This window comes from Xenopus tropicalis, chromosome 6 (genome assembly GCF_000004195.4).
Source record: "Xenopus tropicalis strain Nigerian chromosome 6, UCB_Xtro_10.0, whole genome shotgun sequence".
NCBI classification, from domain to species: Eukaryota; Metazoa; Chordata; class Amphibia; order Anura; family Pipidae; genus Xenopus; species Xenopus tropicalis.
In genome coordinates this window covers 97,650,544-97,668,574 of record NC_030682.2, presented here as the reverse complement: position 1 = coordinate 97,668,574, position 18,031 = coordinate 97,650,544, and the positions used below count along the sequence as shown (strand labels likewise).

Here is an 18,031-nt window from a genome sequence, read left to right as displayed (position 1 = left end):
TTTCAATGTCTGTCTGATGTAATGGATTGTGAGTACCTTGTATTGTCGTGAACTATCAGTCGCATCATTCGCACAGCTCTGTAACTTTATCCCTCGTGACACCCAGAATAAATAAACCTGCAAACCTGCTTCTGAGCCTTTCTTAAAGAACAGATGACACCAACAAAGATGATCAGTGCAGATTTTGTTGTCTTCCTAAACCACTTAGAATGATCAAACAATTAAATTTTCAACACATCCTTTAATAATAGCTGCCTTGCAAGTCCTCTTACATCCAGGTTAGGTTTCCTGTGGTTTCATACTCATAAGTAAGGCAGGTATTTTCCTGTCAGCCTTCATGTTGAAAGTCATTTATTTCCATCTTATGTGATCAAGTAAATTTATTAACAGCAGTGAGGTCAGCGTGATTTTCAATAAATGGTGACTTGCTGATTTATATCAAAAGATCCATACAGCAGTAAACAATACCATTTACATTTAATTAGTTTTATTGAACCAAAGAACATTTTATCGGTAATGAACCACATGTTATGATTAAGGATGTATTTTAATGATCTCTAAGTTAGATGAACAAATGTTGCCCTTGACCTAATGAAGTAGATTTCCCTGTATTATTGATAAACTACCGGTCATTTCTGTATTATTATACTGATGGGTAAAGAAAAACATTCCCATTATCATGTTGTCTCTTAGTCATTTGTGACTAATGTTGGTGGATGAAATACATCTTCTTGAGATTAATGCAACGTTGCCTTTGTCTCTAAGAAAACCTTTTGAGAAGCGAGTCCAGTCAGTGTACTGTTATTAGAAATATGCTTCTCTTCACACAACACAGACCTCAGATGAATATTGTATTTTTTGAAATATGTAATCTGTGTTTTATACCCAGGTATCTCATGACTGTGGCCAAGACTAAACATAATCTGGAAATATCCACAACATAATTTATTCATTCTGCCGCCAATTATTGCTCTTGTATTGCAAAGTGCAGTCCTGGGAAATGAGAAATGGTTCGAATCTATCATGGCTTCCTTTTAATCTGTGAAAGAGGTCTTGTCAAAAAAAAAATTACATGTTTTACAAGTTTACCTTTTTACATAAATCGACTTGAATTTATGCCAAAAAAGGTATATTTTTTTCCTTTTAATGTGAGATGACTGAGGTTGTAATGATGATAAGAGCTGAAATCTAGGAAGCCAAGCAAGTTGTTTCCTTGAACATGTCACTGATACAGTGCTTTTTAACCACCATGGTCTTTCAGAAACATAACTCAAAAAGTTTACTTTATCAAAACATCTAGTGAAACTTGCTTCTCTTGTTCCAACTCCTTAGTTGCACCTCAGGGTTTACTTCTGTAACTAGAGTCTACATTGTTTGGTTTGTTTCTAGGCAACTCTGCCATCTTAAGTCAATACCTTAACTTTCTTGTAAAATAAATAAACCTTGTACAGGTATGAGACCTGTTATCTAGAATTCTTAGGACCTAGCGTATTCTGTATAAGGGTCTTTCCATAATTTGGATCACCGTATTTTGTCTACTAAAAAATTGTTTAAACATAAAAAACCCAATAGGATTTTTTGCCTACAGTAAGTCTTAGTTGGGATCAAGTACAAGGTACTGTCTTATTACAGAGAAAAAGGAAATACTATTAAAAAATTTTAATTATTTGATTAATGAATGGAAACAGATGGTTTGGGTTTCCAGATAAGCTTCTAAAGATATGCTTTTAAACACAATTACTAGTGCTTATTGTAACTTTGTTCCTTCATCGCCCAAGAGTTTATTTGCTTAAATCTTTGTGGGGGGGGGGGGGTCAATGACATCATGGGCAGAGCATTTGAAGTTTTGTGGGTGGACCAATGATGTCATGGGGTGGGGCCATGACAACCATTGTTGATTGGCTTATTGCTGTGTCATTCATGTAGTCCTGTCTGAATTTTCTAGTTTTTACCCAGACAACCCTTCTGGAAACTGTGCTGTCCAGTTGAAAACTGGACAGGTGGCAACCCTACACTACCCCTATTGCCCCCTTTCAGGAGAGTCTCTTTAGAATGGCTCTAAAAATATGCCCAAATGCACTTCATTAATTCTAACACAGGGTATAGAGAAGTATGCTTTCTCTAGTCAGTTAGATTTTACTGTCTGGAGGCAGGAACTGCTTTGGTAATTTTCATTTAATATCATGTATTATATTTTTCCTCATCTGGTTGCTTCGTATATGGTACTATTTAAATAAAGATTCATTTGTACAGGCTATTAAAGCTCCATGTTATATTACCAGTTATCAAAATGAGTTTATCTTTCTCCTTCTCTCAGGAATGTTCTTTACATGAAGTCAGTGTTTATATGGAATCTATTTAAGTGCAGTGCATAATAAAAACACTTGTGCTTGGGCAACTAATTATATTGTATGTGTGTGGTATTGTGTTCAGCACTATCCCTTTTCCAAGAGTCCTGTTTTGCTGCTCACAATAAAGCACATAATAGTCTGGGCTATCTAAATTGTAAGTGATAACAGATCAGGGGAAAAGTGAATGATGAAGATATAGGACACCCAACACGTGTATTAGTTTCATATGAATTATTTCTTGCAGGCTTGATGAAAACTAAATAGAAAGGACAAGAATGTGATGAATGGGGTGGCGTGTGAAAGATTACAACAAATGGCAAATAGTTTAAGATGTGAACTGATACAGCTAGGGCCCAGCATGCTCCATACAGTTCTTCATAAAGCACTATGCATAATTTAGGCATGTGTAGACTTGTCATATATGCAGTTGATACTTTTTAATTAAACTTTTTATAATGCAGCTTGACAGCATGATGGCATCATAAAATGTCACTTTGTTTTGAAAGGTAGATTTTGTAAAACACAATATCAGTCATAAGGGTTCCAATATAGTACTAAAACAGTTCATATAAGGAATTCAGGCTTTATATAAAGGCCAGGTTTGTTGATAGTCTATTAAATGAATAGAAAAAAATAATAGTACTACATCTTCACTTGTATGTTAATCCAAAGGTCTATTACATGTTCGTACAAGTGGGGAAAAATGATTTGTGCTCTCTTTAGCAGCAGGGAGATAAACAGGATAGTGATGAGTGTTCCATACTTCTACTGCTCCACACTAAAACATATTTACCATGCCACTACCACTGATGGAGGCCAAGGCAGAAACCTAATAAGTTGTCTTTATAATTTTCCTTTGGTCCGTGCCAAAAAACACCCTTTTTTTTATCTATCAATGTGCATATTAAAATTAACATGTTATAATCACAATGAATGTATTGAAGAAAAGTATATAAAATATGTTTTCCACATATATCATGCAAAACTCAAGCAGAAATTAAAATCTCTGTGGCAGCTCAGTGATGAGTCAATATTTTACTAAGACATCGTGACCTTTCCCCGTAAATTAGATTTTGTATTGAAACAAGACATGATACTTCTATTTCTACAGTTTTCTAAACCTTCCCTTAGGAATAGGTCTTTTGGCAGGATCAAATATTAAACTTCTACATAAAACATGGTATGGTAATAGGCTTGCAGAATCTCTGTATGTGTCATTTTGTACAGAAAAAAAGATTTTGTTTCATGAGCAAAGAAAGAAAATCAATGGTATCATATTTAAAAATGAACAAGCTGTTTTTGGTCATGCCTTCTATGACATACTCTTATTTTGTGATAAAGTTGCATTGTTTATTAATTGGAGCTATTCTCTGTTGCAGGATCTCTTTTCAATCAATGCTTATGTTTATGCTCAAAAGCCACAACTTGATATTCACAGTTTTGAAGGTAACTTTACACGGGTAAGTAAAGGCTTTTTCTAATTTTTCATATCCACACAATATGCCCCTGAGACAATATCGCATTGACTGCTAGACTCAATGGGGAACGATGTACAGCAATGTGTTTCACCTAACTGCAGCTTATGAACTACATTAGAATTATGTATTTTTAATCTAGTCACTATAAATTTATTTTTATATATATATATATATATATATATACAGCCTGTTAATGTATTAGCTTCCAGGTTAGATTTTTATACAGGGTTTCTGAAGCACTATGTAAAATAATCCCTTCATGGCCAAAAAATGCCCAATTCTTTATTTTTGTTACCATTCACACACATGCTATTTTTTTGTTCTAGATTAACAAATTGTGGCAGCATTTTTTTCTGTTTGATTTTTTAGTAATTACTATATGCTCCTTACAATTTGTATTCTAATAAAGAAAAAAATAAAGGAGGAAGTTCATTGTATTTTTGTGTGTTGACATTTTTTTCAAAAAGATTACCTTTTGTTTTTACACAGGTAAGTTTGATACAGGCAGTAATTTCAAGCAGCCTTGCTTAGTAGTCTCTAAGGACTGTGACACACAGGGAGATTAGTTACCGTGCAATATATCTTTCTTGTCGCGGGCGACTAATCTCCCTGAAGTGCCATCCCACCAGCTAGAATGTAAATCGTCGGTGGGATGGCATACACGGCGCCGCGATTTGCCGAAGTCTCCCCGTGTTTCACAGCCCTAAATGTGACAGCTCGAGCATAGTTTCTATGGGAGACAGCAATGCCATCTCTTCACTGAAGGCTAGACTGGAGGGGCATGTTTAGTAGTCTGAGATGAGAAGTGAGCATGCCTAATAGCCAAATGCCAAAGCACATTCCAAAGGCTGAGTTGAGTGGGTTAGAGGAAGAGAAGGAATCTTAAGTGATTAAGGGGATGCTCCAGCCTAACTATTAACCTTTAAAGGAAAAGGCTAAGTCACTTGGGGGTGCCAAAATGTTAGGCACCCCCCAGTGACTTTAATCGCTTACCATTTACCCCGGGCTGGTGCTCCTGTTAGGAGAAAACCGCACCAGCCCAGGGTAGCTGCGAGTGTCTCATCTTCCTTCTTTCTTCTGTCTTCGGAATCCCTGGGCCGGTGCTTGCGCAGTAGATGAAAAAGCCAACTTTTTTTGTTTGGTTTTTCACTCTACTGTGCAAGTACGCGAAGACGGGAGAAGGAACAGGAGACAGTCGCTGCAGGTACCCTGGCCTGGTGCGGTTTTCTCCTAACAGGGGCACCAGCCCAGGGTAAAAGGTAAGCGATTTAAGTCACTGGGGGGGTGCCTAACATTTTGGCACCCCCAAGTTACTTAGCCTTTTCTTCTCATTTAAACAACCAGACTACCAGGAGTTTAAAGATTTCAAAGAGGCTGATCACATTAATTCTGTGTACACTTGCTATTGCCTCTTAAGTGAAATTTGTTCATCTCTTTTACCTCATTTTTATAACAGGCCTAGCCTGAAGTCATCCTCTTAATAAAGGTCCACTGTGAGTTGCTAGAGTTGATTGGTTACACACAGGAAGTGCTGTTTGGTAAATAACCTGATCTGGGACTAGCTTGGTTACACATGTAATTGACAAATTGGTTCCAAGCTACTAAAGCCTGTTATTCAGCAATTTTTGTGAATGTCTATACCATGGGTGTTATTTTGAGTAATGTTAGCCGAGTTGACTATTAGGATTTTCTAGTATATGGCAACCTAACACATTTTGTTAGTAAATGCTGATGCAGAGGGCTTGCATTATAAAAAAAACAGCTATAGAATTACTTTATTTAGATTTATAGGTGTAGTAGTTTAGTCAGCTGCATTTTGTCTTTATAAAATAAAAGGAAACAAATTCTATTACATTGACCACAAATTATAGAGTTTCACAGATTACTTTTAGCCAACCTTTATTGTATTTTAGATTTCTTTTATGAAAATAGATCTTTTTCTGTAGAATGTTTGATTTATTTGGCAATCTGTCATTTGGCTGTTGGGGAGTTAAACGTCATGGCTGAATTCTAAAGATGTAAGAAAATTAAATTGATCTGTGGTCAAATGGGATTTGACACAAGTAAAATGGTATCATATATTGATGTTGGACCAATCCACTTATCTCTGAAAGATAATCTCAGAATTTGCTAGAAGTGCACTCTTTCCTGTTCCTCATGTTACTGGATATTCTTGCAAAGTACTTCAAAAGTCAAGAATTTGGCATAAAATGTGTTTTAAAGAGGAGCTGTTGTGTGTGAGACAGTATTATGCTTATTCTGAATGGTACATTGCATCACACCAAATATAAATTTATACATACTTTGTATTTTTTTTAATTACTTTCAGTATATTTTATATTATTCTGTTTTTTTTTCTTCATAAGTGTTTTGTTCTTGATTTCACCTAATACTGCAGTCTTGACAAGGCATATCATTTCATGTGGAAAAAGAGTTGCCATTCCTTTAAAACCTGAAAAGATTCTTTTGGATCACTTACTAGAATTTAGTGCAAGCAAGCTAAATCACTGTTATCACTGTAACCCCTTATGGATATCATGGTCAGAAGGTTTAAGACACATATAACTCACCTTCACAACAAAGAAAAAGAACAGGGGGGTCCTTGAGCAAGGCAGAATAATACTTTCTTTCACACACTGTGACATTCACAACAAAGCACTGGTGCTTACCACATCTGAAGCCTATCCAGGCTAAGGTCCACTGCAGTACAAAATGGGACAGAGGCTCACAGATTCTTCTTGCTGGGCTCTGTTTGGCACCACGTATGTTTTTTTTTAGCTGAGTAGAAGCAAAACCACACAAGCTTTCAGTGAGTACCTCTTTGTGAGGTTTCATTCAGTAAGGACAATAGAGTGTTCTTCAGGGCGAAATTATATAATCTGTGCTTTCTATGGAAATGGATGAGGGTACATTAGTTCGCAACATCCAGTTGTCTACTTTCTTGGTTATGATTCCTTATTGATAATACCATTACATATGCCTACAAGGGATGTATAGAAAGATAAATTCCTGCTAGCTTCCTCATCACCAATGTCATTGCCATTCAACTCTTTACATGTAGTTGGCAGATTATTTCTTGTACCTTATATTCAAGGGGCAGTTTATGTAAAATTGATGTCCCAGAAAGAAGTGCATTTGAACACACTGGGGTGCAAAATGTTCCCTGGGATGGTCAATCTTATGCAAAATAAATTAGATGATAGCAGGATCTACTGTTCTCTAGTATAAATAAATATAAAGTTTGGGAGTCTGTACTGGTTTGTATTCGGTTGACTTAGGGCTGTAAGTAAGACAAAAAACTGCTTCTTATGACCCATAAATTCCACTCCCCTATATATATTATGTAGTTCAAGAATTATATCCATATCATGCTTTATGGCCTACTGCAACAATTCAATTGATTTTTTACCTACTCATGGTAGGATCCTAAATGGGAACTTTATCAAATGTTTCCTTATATCTTCACATCATTGACAACCTCCTCAGCTTAACTGTGCCTTTATGGTATGCCCATAGCTGCAAAGATGTGCAGTGGTGCTGATAGCCTTCATCTTTCAGCTTTGCCTTTATTAAGTTTCAGGGGACTTGTTACAAAAAGCAATTAAAAAATGGTGCTGTCTGTGTATCACTCATTTGATTATTATAAACCATGATCTTTCTTTTGATTTTAACCTATTTTTAACCTATTCATGCAATCACTATATTTCTATGTATCTTTATATGGACGTTTAATTTTAACTATATTGTTATTTACTGTTTCTGGCATGTGATTTCATTTGACAGATTATTTTTATTTTTTTCCCTTAAAGGAGGATACTGATCCATCTATACATGAAAGTCTCAGTATTGAAAATACTCTGTGGGCCAGCACTGTGGTTGCGTCCGGTAAGAACAGTAGGATTAAATATTCTCTTGGTAATCCTGGTATATAAATTGGACATTTTTAAAACCGGGGAAAAACACTAAACCTAATTTAAAGTGATCATGCTATTAGTCTTTTAGTAATGCAATGTAAAGGTAAGAGAGGTTGCTAGATAACACCTGGAAATATTTTGGAACTCATAAGGTAATCACAAGTTTGCTGTGTCACACTCTCTCTCTTACTGTCATGTTGCACCTTGTTTATAATATGTTAAATCTTTAAGTTCCCCACCCCAGGAATATTGATTACGCTAAACATATTGCCATACATATCATATCAAAACAAGCAAATTACTATATGGAAACATTAACCTAAATGGGAAGAAAAGTAAAATGCAGAGGTGTCTGTTACTTGATTATAACTTTTAAGTTTTATAGGCACGTTTAATTGTTCTCTATAAACGAGACAGTGTTTTTGCTTCACTTTACCTGCATTCATGCTCTCTAGAAAGAATTGGTAGACTATAGCACATCACTCATCTTCTCTAATTAGGGTTATTAAATATGAATAAAAATAGTCTATATGTAGACTATAGATATGTAATTGTAGTTAAAAGTTTGCAAGCTATGCATCCAGTTCTTTTAGTAGATTAATGCTTCCAAATAACTCCAGGTTTTCTTTTGGTCAGATCCTAGCAACTGTTTCTGCTTTGCTATACTCTTATATTTGGTCAAGCCTGTAATATTACTCTTAAAGACACTTAAAGAGTCTTTTAAAGTTAATCTCGTTGAATAGCCCATAATAAATAATACAACGTATTTTTAAAAATTATTATTTTTTATCTCTGTACTCTTAAAGCTGTACCTGTACTTAAAGGCAGTTAAGCCGTGTGAATCCCTATTGGCGATCCAAATTACAAAAAGATCCCTTACCTGGAAAACCTCAAGTCTTAAGCATTCTGTGAAAGGTAATATCCACCTGACTGAAATTGTGGCTAAAAAAGATTTAAAGGAGCCATATTGTGTAAAAATAAGAATATGCCTGTGCATTATTCAATATAAAAGGAACAATGTGGTTCTATCTGATTTTTTGAAAATGTCTCCAAAAATAATTCTAGTTTAATTCTAGTTTTTTGCCAGACTGTTTGGGAGAGTCAGCAGCACTCAGCACACTGCACTGTAGGATAGGAACCAATCAGCAGCTAGGCTGACCTAATAGAGAACTGAAGCGTGTTTTTGCTTGTGTGACTGCAGGACTGTGATTGGTTAGCAGGCCCCATTAGGACACACCCACCCCTCATTTGAAATAGGACCAGGGCCATAATAGATCAAAGGGGAGCTCCAGCAAAGGGGCAATTTTTAAAGACAGTCATTTTTTGCCCTGAGTAAAACCAGCATCATATATTATTCACTATTGCCTACAAGATTAAACGGTGTTTCATTTATCCTGTATGTTTCAGATTAGCATTTGTTATGTCCTTTTTTCATTCCCCAGAAGCACAGTAGGATATTGGCATTTTGACCTTCATTAATCATAGCTTTGCCCTTATACAGGGAAATAAACAGCAGTTCTCTGACAGGTCCATAGGGTTGCTGAATAGCTGCTCACAACATGGTGGTGGTTTAGTATCCTGGAGTATGGAGGAATCAGGACAGCAGAACTATGCTGTAAGGTTATTTATTGATGGTGTAACCACTACATGTTTCAGACAAGCATGCCCATTATTATTATAGTTCATTATTGTTTAGTATCCTACAATGCTGAATGCTGCAAGTAAAAGTTTAGTTCTTGCATGGTGCTGGTAAGGTTTTTGGTAATTTAAAGCAGCTTAAAATGTAAGTGCAAACTCTTTGTCTTCACCACTGGCTTACATGCTATAGGACAAACGGTCTTATATGTAAAAAAATGACTGCTTAAAGGACATGTAAAGCCTATATTTGCCTACAATGTATATCAGTTGGGCTTGTCCCCCCCCACCCCCACCCAAATGGCATCATTTGTACTGCATATATCCCCTCCGTTTGCTAGCACATCACATTTTCCTAAAGCAAATAGCAGATTTTACCCGGTGGCCATTCTTCCTCTGATACATAATCAGATACATTTAAATCTGCAAACAGCATACACACAGACCCTTATTCAGCATACATTCAGCCAAGAATACAGGCTCACACAGGCACAACTGTCTCTGATAAAAGTTCTGCTCTGTTTGAGCACTATAATGGTAAAGCTGAGCTCAGGAGAAAAAAATTGAAGCAGACAGATAGAGCTGAGTTTCTATGGGAACCAGCAATGCCATCTCTTTACTGGCTGCTAGACTGGGGGCGTGTTTAGTAATCTGAGCTTAGAACAACTGAGCATGCCCAGAAGCCAGAAGTCAAAGCAAATTCCTGAGGGGGAGGCGAGTGGGTTACAGGAGGAGAATCAAATCTAAGTGATTAAGAAGATGTTGCAGCCTTACTATTAAAGGAATAGTAACACCAAAAAATGAAAGTGTTCAAAAGTAATTGAAATATAATGTACTGTTGCCTTGCACTGGTAAAACTGAGATGTTTGCTTTAGGAACACTACTATAGTTTATATAACTAAGCTGCTGTGTAGCCATGGGGGCAGCCATTCAAGCTGGAAAAAAGGAGAAAAGGCACAGGTTAGATAGCGGATAACAGATAAGACACCATTGTATTCTACAGGGTTTATCTGTTAGCTGCTGTATAACCTGTGCCTTTTTTTCTTTTGAATGGCTGCCCCCATGGCTACACACCAAGGTTTATTTAAACTCTAGTAATGTTTCTGAAGCAAACAAACAACTTTTACCAGTGCAGGGCAGCAGTACATTATAGTTTAATTTCTTTAAAATATATACATTTTTTGGTGTTACTGTTACTTTAACCTCTGGACAACCAGAGTGGCAGGTATTGAAAGATTTTAAAGAGGCTGTTCACTGATTAAATTTTTGTGCGTGGGGTTTACATGTCCTTTAAGGGGATGCATACTGTGTTTCCTAAGTATCTATGTCGTGAAAAGGCCAATCCATTTCCGGCCACCAGGTCTTTAGTACAGATTAGGGATCAACCTGTCATTGTGTATATGGGATGATTTAGGTACAGAAAGGTAAAAGTATGAATTTGATTTTGCTCTTAAAGTATGTATCCCCTTTAAGCACCCGGCAACAGAAGGAGGCTACTTTTTACTTACATGTAATGCAGTTTGGGGATTGTTCTCAAATGGAATATGCCAACTGGGTTTTGGTTTACTGGAATTCTACTTAATTTCCACCGAATGTTTTGTGAATTCTAGGGAATAAAAACTTTAATCATTACTATTCGATTAGTTAGTGGACATAGTGTTTTCTTCAGAAATGTGCCATAGACAATTTTCCTATTTGATTCACTTATTTACTTTTACCCAATAAAACACTGCTGTTTGGGTTTTGTTTTTTCAAATTAATTTAAAACTGTCAATTTCTTACATTTACATTTTTGGCTTTCTAAGAGCACTTTAAAACGGCAGGGACTGGTATCAGTACTAATGGACACTTATGCCTGGATTCATTGCACCTTATCTTCTGTGCATTGAATCCCTTATGCCCTTACATTAAATTGCTGTTACTGATCCTTTGCACTATCGATTTGTGGTATTTTGCCTCTAAAATTGTCAGAACAGCAGCAATCAGAGCTGAAGGTTTCTTAGGTATTCCCCATATGATTCCCCTAGCAATTCTTCATGGCCCGACCTTGACCCTCAGTTTACTGACAAAGTGACAGTGGTACATCTCAGGTTAAATATCTTTGTATTTGTTCTATAAAATGAAAATATTATAGGCCTGTGTCATTTTCCCTATAGAAGTTCAAGTATTTTTTTTCTTCATGCTTTACACAAAAGTTGCTTATATATATATATATTTCTTTTTTTACATAAAATGGTTTTATCTGCAGATTATATTGGCCTACTTGTGTTAAATGCACTTACTTACTTAAGGAGAATATTGCGATATATACATGCATTTAGACTATGGAAACTTTTAATTGTAAATCATTTTTGTGTTTATAAAAATACTTTTGATTTGAATTCAACAGGTTATTTTTTTTTATTGTAAGTTTGTTAAGCTACAGAATAGTGTGCTGTACAGCATGTATGGGTAATGTTTGCTATGTTACTAATAAGCACTGTTAAAGATAAAATGTATTAGAATCCAGACCTTTTACAAGTATTTACAGTGAGTACAGCCATCAAGCTCAGCTACTCAGAGTATCAATGAACTATAATTATGACCATTTTTGGCTACAAGAAAATAGATGGTTTTCCAGACTTTAGAAGATGCTGTTAAAAGAAGTGGAGCTATATGGTGGAGCAACGCATTAATGCCAGCCTTGTTTTTACAGCCGCGTTTGAATGCCCATAGTTTCCAACCGTGGTTAAAAATTCTTTCACTTGGGGTTAGTCTTTACTTTAATATATCTGAGAACTAGCAGATATTTTTCCACATTTGTACACACTGCTGAAGGTGACAAGGGCTGAGCTGGCTATCCAGAGCAGCAACAGGTGGGAGGGCTAGAAAGCTGTAGGGCATAAGGTGTTGCTGCTTCAACTTCTGTATGCTGGGCCTGACCTAAGCACCAATAGGCAGATGTATAAATGACATCTGTGATATCTATGGCAAAAATTTGGAGCCTTTTGCAATTGTTTATTAATGTATTAAAGCACTGTTTGTATATATGAGCATGCATTTGAAAAGAGGCATTAAGAGTAGACACATGCAGTGTTGTTGAACTAGAACTCTCTGAAAGCAAGTATTTATATATTTTTTTAATTACGCCCCATGTGTTTTTTGACCTTTACATAGAGATCTAGATATTTTAATTGTTTTTAGTCAACATATCCCCTTTGACTTGGGCTGATAACTCTATGGGGCTGATTTACTAAGACACGATTTCGAATCCGAATTGGAAAAATTCCGATTGGAAACAAACATTTTGCGACTTTTTCGTATTTTTGCGATTTTTTCGGCGTCTTTACGATTTTTGCGTAAAAACGCGAGTTTTTCATAGCCATTACGAAAGTTGCGCAAAGTCGCGCCTTTTTCGTAGCGTTAAAACTTAAAAGGCGCGACGTTTCGCGCAAGTTTTAACGCTACGAAAAAATCGCGACTTTGCGCAACTTTCGTAATGGCTACGAAAAACTCGCGTTTTTACGCAAAAATCGTAAAGACGCCGAAAAACTTGCGTTTTTACGCAAAAATCGTAAAGACGCCGAAAAAATCGCAAAATTACCGATCATTACGAAAAAAACGCAATCGGACACATTCGGCTCGTTCGTGGGTTAGTAAATGTGCCCCTATGCATGTGACATTAGGCTTTAAGCTTATTTATTGTTGGTACAGGTATAGGACCCGTTATCCAGAATGCTCGGGACCAAGGGTACTCTGGATAAGGGGTCTTTCCGTAATTTGGATCTCCATACCTTAAGTCTACTAAAAACTCAATAAAACATTAATTAAACCCAATAGGATTGTTTTGCATCCATTACGAAAAAAACGCAATCGGACGCATTCGGCTCGTTCGTGGGTTAGTAAATGTGCCCCTATGCATGTGACATTAGGCTTTAAGCTTATTTATTGTTGGTACAGGTATAGGACCCGTTATCCAGAATGCTCGGGACCAAGGGTACTCTGGATAAGGGGTCTTTCCGTAATTTGGATCTCCATACCTTAAGTCTACTAAAAACTCAATAAAACATTAATTAAACCCAATAGGATTGTTTTGCATCCAATAAGGATTATTTATATCTTAGTTGGGATCAATTACAAGGTACTTTTTTATTACTACAGAGGAAAAGGAAATCAGTTCTAAAATTCCAAATTATTTGATTAAAATGGAGTCTATGGGAGACTTTCCGTAATTCAAAGCTTTCTGAATAACGGGTTTCCGGATAAGGGATCCCATACCTGTATATGCTGTTGAAAGGACACTGTTGTTGAGTGATGTTAAGCTTTAAGAGGAAGACTTCAAAAAAATATATACTCCTTAAAGAAGAAAGAGTTTTATCCTGTTTTTAACTTTTGATGCAGATTAGTTAGAAATTGAATTTTTGAGGGTTGTTTTAAAAATTCTTATGTTTGAAAAAACTTGAAAATGTGATTTTATCCAAATTTTTGAGTTGTTTGCACAATATTTAGAATATTTGAGTTTTGGAAACTTGGATTCTCAAATAATTCATATTTTAAATTTGTCTTGTGAACTATTTAGCATTTTTTAGTATTTTTGCTTCCATTTTTTTTTTTAACTTTCCCACAGTCCAGCAAATTACTTAGTATGGGACCACTTACACAAATACATATTTCCATAGTTATGACCCCTTACCCTCTTATTTACCCATAGGCTGAAGAGTTAGAGGTAGGATACTTAACTCTCTAAATCCTAAGGGCTCTGGCACACGGGGAGATTAGTCTAGACTAATCTCCCCGAGTTGCCTTCCCCTGCCATCCCATCGGTGACAATGTAAGTTGCCGGTGGGATGGCAGACGCGGCGGGGCGATTTGCGCGAAATCACGCCGCCGCGTGTGCCATCCCGCCGCCGACTTACATGTTCCCCGGTGGGATGGCGGGTCATGGCAACTCGGGGAGATTAGTCGCCCGTGACAAGGGAGATTTGTCGCGGGCGACTAATCTCCCCGTGTGGCAGAGCCCTAAAGGTTTACTCCACTCAAAGCTTTATCTTTAAACCGTCTCTTGGGCATAGCCATCCATAGCCCATACTTTGTTTAAAAAAAAAAAAAAAATTGGGCACAGAAGGAAAGATGATAACATTCCTGCTTATATCTACATTGTATAGACTATGCAGAATATGTAAAAATCTCTACTGCAACAGGTTGCATGTCAGTTTTAATTTTAGCTAATCTCTTGCATAGCTTTGCCTTTCAATGCTAGGAGCAGGCTTTTTTCATTTACTTCAGGTTCTTAAAGTCTTCCCATGTTGACAGAGATCATTAAACAGCACAGTTCCTCCAAATCTCAGTACTGTGGGCTTAAACAAAAGTTAAATAGCTGCATTTGACTAAAGTCAAGTTTTTGCCAACATTAGGGCTTTACAAATGGAATAGAGCAGTCATTTATTATGATGCTCTATTGCTCAAAATGCCATTATTCACCAGAATTAAATCTGCCCATGATAACAAGCATATAGTCTATTTATAAATTTGTTTTAACTGTTTATTCAAAAATTGCCCTGTGAAAAATCACATTTTAGATGTAAATAATGTGATTTTAAAAGTGTTCAGCCTTGATGCCTTTCCTTATGTAAACAAGCTGCAGTCTTTCTCCTTCACAGGGGTATAGCTGGCTGCCCAGCTGTGATCCGGTTACACTTTACTCATGTTCTATTATCTACTGAATGACATCAGCGTGGTTTAAAGGAGAGGTGTTTGTAATATCTGCTGCAGTTCGATAAAATGTTTGGCAAAGTCAGAATGTATTGTACTGGGCCCTAAAAAAAGCAGCACAGGTCTTTTTAATTTGAACAAAGACTCTCTAAAATAACTTCTTCCTATACATGACCCAAAGTACTACAATTTGTTTCTGATAAAATATCAGTGGAAAACTACCCATGATACTGTATAAATGAGCTCTGATTTTGTTCTTTAATAAATATTGAAATAGTTGTATTTTTACTATAAACATAACTATATGACACGTTATAAACTAAGCTCACTTTATTTACACATGTAAATATCCAAAGAAGTATTATTTTGTACAAAAATTAGTGCAGAGGGAGAACTGAATGAGGTAACTCACTTCTGATATCAATAGCTTTTTGGGGTTTGCAGTTCTGTTTAATGACAAGTTGGCTTTGTTTGCAGCTTTGTCTACTTTTAGCTGTGCTATGATATATATTTATACTTTCCACCAAAATGATTCTAACAACTGATAAATGTTATATAATTTAATATATGCCTCCAGAAACAATAAACATTTTTAATACACATCTTTGTATATATTGTTATAACATGTCTGGTATGAATGTTGATCTTTATCAGTACACAATGCCCTTGGTTTCAGGGGCTACATTGTATACAGTTATGCAGCCTTTGCACTTAACATATGTGTATCTATTCAGGGGTGATTTACACACACTAATTTAATAGTGATAATAAGTTGCTTGTTAAATTTGCTTTTTCCTTTGCATCTCTGACAGCTGTGCATAGAATGATTCATTATTGTTAATTCTTTTTCTTGTCCTGATGACTCTGGGAATGTTTAGAATATATTTAAGTTTATAAGTGGCCCTTGTCTGCCATCATGTTCATCTAATATTAATAGCACATTCATCTCCAGAATGAGGTCGACATAATGCATTGGGAAAATAAGATGGGTATATTGATCAGTTGCTTCATTGTACATAAACGATGAGAGAGACACTTATCAGTAGAAGAAGATCACAAGAGCAGTAAACCTATTATTAAACTATACCAGCAATATTTTATGTCTTTATCTGAATAGTCACAATTCAAATGTAGTTAATGCCAGTACTAAAAAAAAAAAAAAAAAAAAAGCCATTTTTATTGATATACTTATACTGCAATGAACATTCTGGGTAAAGTTTATTATTAATACCATTATCATGAAACTAAATGCATACATTGTAATACTGACTTTCAAAAATAGTATTTCAGCATACCACTTTAAACAAATTAGGGCCGATTCACTAAAGTGCGTTAAAACGTGCGCTATTTATAACATGTGTTAAAAATATTATCGCGTCTAATTTTTCGATTGCGTTATCTAAGTCGCGAAGACTATTTTCGTGCGGTATTTGACAGAACGCACGCTAATCAATGCATCACGCACAAATAGTCGCTGCATGCGAAAAAATGCACGCCATATTAGCCATACACGGCATTACTTTCGCAAAACTACTTTTATGAAAATGACCATTTCCCTGCAAACTGGAGGCTGCATCCCTCTAGGGCCAACACATAATTGAATAAATCACACTGCAAAGTCCATATTTTAATGCCAAAAGCTCATGAACTGTACTTTTCTATAATTACCGCCTGCCCCAAGTAGGTGTTATTTTTCGCACAGACAAATGCGATATTTAGCGCGTCTAAATGTTTGTGAATCATGCGTTAGTATTATTTCTGTGCGCAAATTAACGCAAAGTGTTAAAATTAACGCATACGGTAGCGCGAAATTTAACGCATGCGATATGCGACTTAACGCACGCGATAATTGAGCTTTTTTTGCGGCAATTTTAACGCAAAAAAGCATGCGATAAGCGTTATCGCACTTTAGTGAATCAACCCAATGGAATTTTATAGCAATAGTAACAATTTTTTAATAAAAATCAAACTGACTATTAAAAGCAAATAGCTTTTTTTCATGGCAAAAACATGTTTGTTAATTTTGATATACTCTTTGTAGTAGAGGCCTGGTTTCTGTTCAGCACCTTCTCAGTTTTAAAGCGAATTCTGAATTTTAATTTTCCCTTATTGTTTCAGGTACAGTCATTGGCGTGGTCATTTATACTGGAAAGGAGACCAGAAGTGTAATGAATACTTCGAATCCTAAAAACAAGGTCAGAATATTTCATACAATAAAGGGAAGGAGAAGGGCTGTGTCACGTGTTTTTACTTTTGTATATTAGCCAGTTGCATTTCTAAATTACCCATGATTCATTCTACACACCAATTACATTTCTTCCAAACCACCACGATAGCATTACACCAATCCAACTTCTTTGTGCATGTTGCTATATATAATGTGCAATAACAACAAATTGTTGCAATACATAATTGAGCACTGACCTAAACAAAGGACACTAAATATTATTATTGCAATGATTCCATAATAATATCACATAATGTTAATGTGATTCTCGTGTTATTGAAATTTTGTCACCCGGTTACAGAAGTTTATGGACTGGTGAGAATTGTAGACACAAATCCAAGTGCTTGGTAGCAGTTCCCACATGAAACAAGTCTCCAAAAATGGTTGCTGTTAAAATCTAATTTACCAGTTTCTGTGACAGGTTTGCCCAAGAGAAGGGTGAGGATATCCTTCTGTACTGGATGGTGTAGTAGATGGCTGGTCACAATTTCATCCCAGTAGGGTTGAATGAGAGGACAAGATATTGAGTCAAATCACCGCTCTCCAGACAACGTCTCAAGCAGTCTGGGGGGTGGTTGGGAAAGAGCCCATGAATGGCCCTGTGTGAAAAAATGATTGCCCCCCTTGTTAAAAAATAACTTAACTGTGGTTTATCAATTTCAATTTTCAATATCAATTTCTGTAGTCACCCCCAGGCCTGATTACTGCCACACCTGTTTCAATCAAGAAATCACT

At 36.1% G+C, this 18,031-nt stretch overlaps 1 protein-coding gene across 2 annotated transcripts in view; it reads left to right on the top strand.

The window, feature by feature from the left end:
• Positions 1–18,031, top strand: part of atp9b (ATPase, class II, type 9B) — a 148,059-nt gene that overhangs the window by 55,811 nt on the left and 74,217 nt on the right. For both annotated transcript variants that reach the window (XM_031903753.1, XM_002936443.5), the window contains exons 9-11: positions 3,731–3,811; positions 7,639–7,714; positions 17,188–17,264. In XM_031903753.1, the coding sequence (XP_031759613.1) occupies positions 3,731–3,811; positions 7,639–7,714; positions 17,188–17,264 (234 nt within the window). The remainder of the gene's footprint in view (positions 1–3,730; positions 3,812–7,638; positions 7,715–17,187; positions 17,265–18,031) is intronic.